This window comes from Embiotoca jacksoni, unplaced genomic scaffold, assembly GCF_022577435.1.
Source record: "Embiotoca jacksoni isolate LCO1_2020_lvr unplaced genomic scaffold, fEmbJac1.0.p SCAF_4, whole genome shotgun sequence".
In the NCBI taxonomy this organism is placed as follows: Eukaryota; Metazoa; Chordata; class Actinopteri; family Embiotocidae; genus Embiotoca; species Embiotoca jacksoni.
The window spans coordinates 18,947,346-18,952,500 of record NW_027185392.1 but is presented as its reverse complement, the minus strand read 5'-3'; the positions used below and the strand labels follow the sequence as shown (position 1 = coordinate 18,952,500).

The window sequence follows — 5,155 nt, the reverse complement described above, 5'->3', positions numbered from 1 at the left end:
TGGCGCGCCGCCGCGAGCAGGAGAGGCGCCGGAGAGAGGCGGTATGAGCTGACCTGTAAAGGAGAACCGATGATTTGAGATTTTTAGGAACAACCTCTAATGCTTCTTGTCGTTCTCTCATCTCTCCTGCAGATGGCCGACACCATTGACATCAATTTCCAGAGCGACCTGATGGCAATTTTTGAAGAGAATCTGTTCTGAGAGGGAAAAAAAAAAAGTGTTTGAGAGAAGGACCTATAGACACACATAAGCATATTTACAAAATGCATATAAGCAACAGTGCTTTGGTACACATTGTCGCTGCTCACACACAAATGCACACACCCACATACACAGACCTAATAGTAACTGTCCCTTTCTCTCAGTAGTTGAAACAGCTGGCTTGTGTCATGTGAATGAGAGAGGGGGGTGGGGAGGGTGGGGGCAGAAGTGAAATAGAAATAGAAATAAGCAGCCCCGTCTTCTCCAACCTCAGATACATTTTGGTGTCTGACTTGGTGTTTATGGTTGTTATTTCTTGATCTCCAGAGACAGCAGGTGGAATACAGACTAATAATCGTCTCCCTCGAGGAAACAATGAAAAGGAGGAGACACAACTTTGACGTTAAAAACAAATCATGGTGAAGAGCAGATTTAATTTAAAGAATTATGTGAAAATATAGAAAACCTTGATCTCTGATGTGTGATAGGAGGTGGGGGGGGTTAAAAGAAACAGGTGAACAAATAACTAACGGACAGATCACTTTGCTTTTATTATTTTCCTCTCTCCTGATCTCCTCTTTGTTATTTGGTTTTTAAGTTGGATTTTAACGGGGAGGGCGGGTTGGGGTGGTCCAGTTTGTCAGGTTCAGCCGTCGTCTGAGATTCTTTCATTTTCTCAGAGTGGGAACGAAACACCCTGGCCACATTCACACACACTTTTCTAAAACCTCCTTCCTCCTTTCACTTCCTTCTACTTGTCACTCTTCAGTCATGAATGGAAGCGGTGGAGGCGGCAGCAGTCGAGGGCAGCGAGGAGGGAACGATGGCATTTTAAATGTTTCAGAGTGTGTCCTTTGCCTTAGCGCTCTGGCCTGTAAACTAACGATCACACCCTACAAATTATACATATTATATATAAATAGATACATGAATATATATTATATACGACGAAAAGTCAACGAAAAAGAACATGAGAGGGATTTGGATCGTGGGGAGCAAAGCTCGTCTCTGTGTTCATCTCTGAGCTCTGGTTTTGATTTTGTAGAATTTACTGTAAAGAAGAAAAAAAAAAAACTTTTTTATGATTCTATTGAGAGGATTGTTTCGTCTGTCTTATTCTCTCTCACACCTTTTTCTGTTTTGTTTTATTTTTTTCTCAACTCTATGCCAAAACCAATCTATTGAGTGCTGAAAGTTCATTCACATTTTTACATGTAAGATGCATCTTCTTTTCACTTTATATTAAAGGCTATGTTTTTATTGCTATTTAATTTCCCTTCATCCCCTTTTAAAATCCGAAGTTATGCAGCAGTTCGCTCTGTAATAGTTTGAAGCGGTTTCAAAATCATGTCATGTGACTACTTTACTAGGCCCCATCACTCTATAGCTATTCGATAAAACTGCACTTAACTGTTCATTTACTTACATCTTTTATTTTTTCCATTATTTCTTTTCATCATGTACATGTTTTTAGTCTCTCAGCCGTCTCATCTACCACTATCTTCTTCACAGCTTCTGCAGTCTGTATGATAGGTTCTCGTTTATGATTCTTTCTTTTAGTTTGAATTTTTGAAATGTTTTCATCGTCCACGGTAACAGTTTTGGGATGTCGTGTGCCATTGTGTTTTTCTGGAAGCGGGAGCTCCTCCCACTTCCTGTAGGTTGGCCCAGAGATCCTTGAGTGTTTTCGGTTCTATAATCACCTCTTTTTTTCCACGTTTCATTCATTTCTTTTCCCTTTTCATATTTGATTGTTTTGAGTTTCTTCTCTTTCCTTTTCCCTTTGCTATTTTTCTTTGATTAATTTTACCCAGAACAATGTGTTGGTATGTTGGTGAGTGAGGCATTGAGGTCAATAGATTCATCTTGTTCAGATTATGGAGGACAACATCTTTTTTTTAAGAAAAGTATTAAAATAATATTTAAAAAACTTACTTTGCTGCTTATGCTTTATTTTGTCCCCACATGGTGCATCCATGGATGTCCTTCAAACATGAATTATCCCGTCAGCCATGCGGGGGCGCTATAGAGAAAGAAGCGCTGCAGTGTGATCAGTCACTCTCGGGTACTTGACATACGCTTCATGACCATAAGTATGCGGACACTGCAGGCTGCGTTTTATGATTTCGGCTGAGCTATTTTGTACCAAATTAAGGCCAATGCTGAGGCTCTGTGATGGGCTTCAAGCTTCGTCGAAGAATCGCTCCAGTTTCAGCACAACACCACATATATACAAGACCTCAACTGGCCTGCTCACGGGGAGCTGCGTCTCACCACCAACCTCACTCTTAACTCTTGTAGCTAAATGGGGTCAAATCATCGCAGCCTCTCTGATACAACAGCAGAGTGGTTCCTATAGTTCAGTCAAGAGAGGTTAGTTGTTACGAGTCTTACTAGTACAAGATTTTTATTTTTTTTTAAGACTGTTATAAATACTAAAGATTTTTTTTTTTTTTTTTTTTTTTTTTAAATACTCTAATCTATCATCAGGTAAAAGCTTTATTTGATTTGTACTTTTTAAAGTCACAGTCCTTTACAGAATTAAAATAAGGTGATGCTGTAAGACTAAATAAGTTGCAATATGCAGAGCAATGAGTACAATATAAAGTGATTAAACTGGTGAGGTGATGAAAACAGAATCCCAAAAGTCAGACAAAATCAGGACGTTTTAGGGTTTTATGCTTTGATAAAGGTGTGCGTGTTATTTTAACACAGACGGCAATCATCACTGAAATTTGGATTATTAAACACAACTATACTGTAGATATATATATATATATATATATATATATATATATATATATATATATTAGAATGTTGTTAATAAACCAGATAAAAGAAACTTGAGCTGGGAAATGTGGGAAATGTAATTAAATTAAATAAAAAAATAATTTATATGTCCCTCAACAAGCAATATACATAAAAAAAAACTATAAATATAATACAGGTATGATAGTGTAATTAAATACAATAATTACACAAGCTACAGTATTCTCAAGTCAAACTGTTTCTCCATTTTATTTAAAACATTTTTTTTTCTATTTATTTCATATACAAGGAATCTACCGCATATTTCTAACGGCATCAGCCTGCAGTTTTTTTACTCAACGTTCTTTTTATAGCACCTTTCATATGTGTAGGCAGCAAAAAGTTCTTCACATTTGAGAAACATACAAAAGAAGCAAACAAACAAACAGAACAATAGGTTTGAAAATAATAAGAAAGCAGATAAAAGACAATGCAGGACTTAAAATTACAACAATAAAACAATACCTTTAAAATAAACACAATTCAGTGAAATATAATAAATAACAGCGATAAAAACAATAATTAAAACATAAAAAAACAAGATGCTAAACATTACAAATTGAACGCCATATTAAAGAGATAGGTCTTTAGTTTCCTTTTAAAGATACGGAGAGAGTTTGCTATTCTCACGTCCGGAGGCTGTGAGTTCCACAGTTTAAGGCCATAAAAAGACACCTGTGGGGTCGTTCAGACTAGACGCCTTTTTAAGATTGTGTAAAGGATCGATAGAAATAAAGTTTGAGGAGAGTTCTGTTTTAATGTGGGCATAAATTGTCAGAATGAAATTTCCAAACATTGAGATACATGGTTCTATTGTTTTCATGTGTTAAAGGACCGTGTTGTGTAATTTGGGCCTGGCAGGATGTGCTTTTATGGCAGAGCAACAGAGTATGTTGTGGTTGAGACTAGTTTAAACCGGCCTCAGTTTGGAAAGAAGCTACAGAAACTCTCAAACATCACTGGTGTGCATTTGAAGACGAGCCTCGACTCTCCAGTATCACACATCTGAAGCCTTGGCACACAAACAGATAATATTACTGTACACAGTGTTATTTAAACTGTATCCTAAACTGTGTCTCCTGCGGGACCTTGAGAAGCTTTGCACACTGATAATCCTGCAGCCGTGCGGCTCTGCTCTGCTCAACATTTCTTTATCTCACTCGGCGAACAGAGCTCTCCCAGTCCTCTCCATTTTTGACTTTCAAATCAGTGCCTTTGTGGTTTTGCATAGAATTCAATGGTTCAAATTGAATCCAGGGCGAGACAGAAACTGCATTTCCTAATCCCCCACTTGAGGAAGAGTTCAGTGAAACTAAATCTGGTTAAAGTGCCGAGCTGGCCCCTGAATTTATCAGGTGAGAGGATGCGAAGGGGCCGACATAACGATAAGGGATGATGGTGATGATGGTGATTTTGCAATCACCTCTTCCTCCTCCAGATAAAAAAAAAAATGACTTCAAAATACTGGATAAAACACAAACTGGGAACGTGTGATGAGTAAAGACTGAAAGTTTGTTGTGAGACAGGGGCAAAGGGAATCCTGCAGTTTTATTGTGTAAATGAACAAAGAAGTGAAAGATGTGCAGAAGGTGAATAAATAACAGAAAAGGAACAGGAAACATTCGTTTCTGCATGTGGCTTCAGAAAGGAGAGCTCTGATTCAGGCTGTGTGTGGTCACGGGGAAGTCATGTGATCCTCTTACAGAAGCAGAGAAGCACGGCTCTTTGCATTCTTGACTTTCTCTGTTCAAGTCCAGTTTGTTTTAGGTACATTTACTCACTTCTGTGTTTAGGCACAATTTTATATCTCAGTTCGTTTAGTTGGAGGGAAAAACACGTTTACTCCAAGACATTCATAAGGCATCTGTGCTACTTCACCGCACTGTTTTCCAACAATTTTAGTTTGTGGCCCTCCAAAGAAACGCAGTATGTACTTGCAACCATTTCTCACTGGTTATATTTGTTCACTGGTTGTGACCAGGCGAACCAAAAAGTTATTCTTGTCTTGTTTGGCTATTTTTAGTTTCTCGCAGAGGTTAAAATGCCTACTAATGAAAAGGAAGTTTGAAAAAATTTACTTTTATGTCGCAGAGTTGGGATTTTTGTCTGCGTTCTCTGCTGTTAACCTTGTAACTACTCAGGTTTA

At 38.0% G+C, this 5,155-nt stretch overlaps 1 protein-coding gene across 1 annotated transcript in view; it reads left to right on the top strand.

The window, feature by feature from the left end:
- The window catches only part of LOC138208672 (bromodomain-containing protein 4-like), a 23,925-nt gene extending 21,790 nt beyond the window's left edge, over window positions 1-2,135 (top strand). The window contains 2 exon segments of the mRNA XM_069166740.1: window positions 1-41; window positions 133-2,135. The exon segment at window positions 1-41 is cut by the window's left edge and continues 209 nt beyond it. Of these exon segments, the coding sequence (XP_069022841.1) occupies window positions 1-41; window positions 133-201 (110 nt within the window). The 3' untranslated portion in view covers window positions 202-2,135.
- The last annotated feature ends 3,020 nt before the right edge of the window (window positions 2,136-5,155 follow it).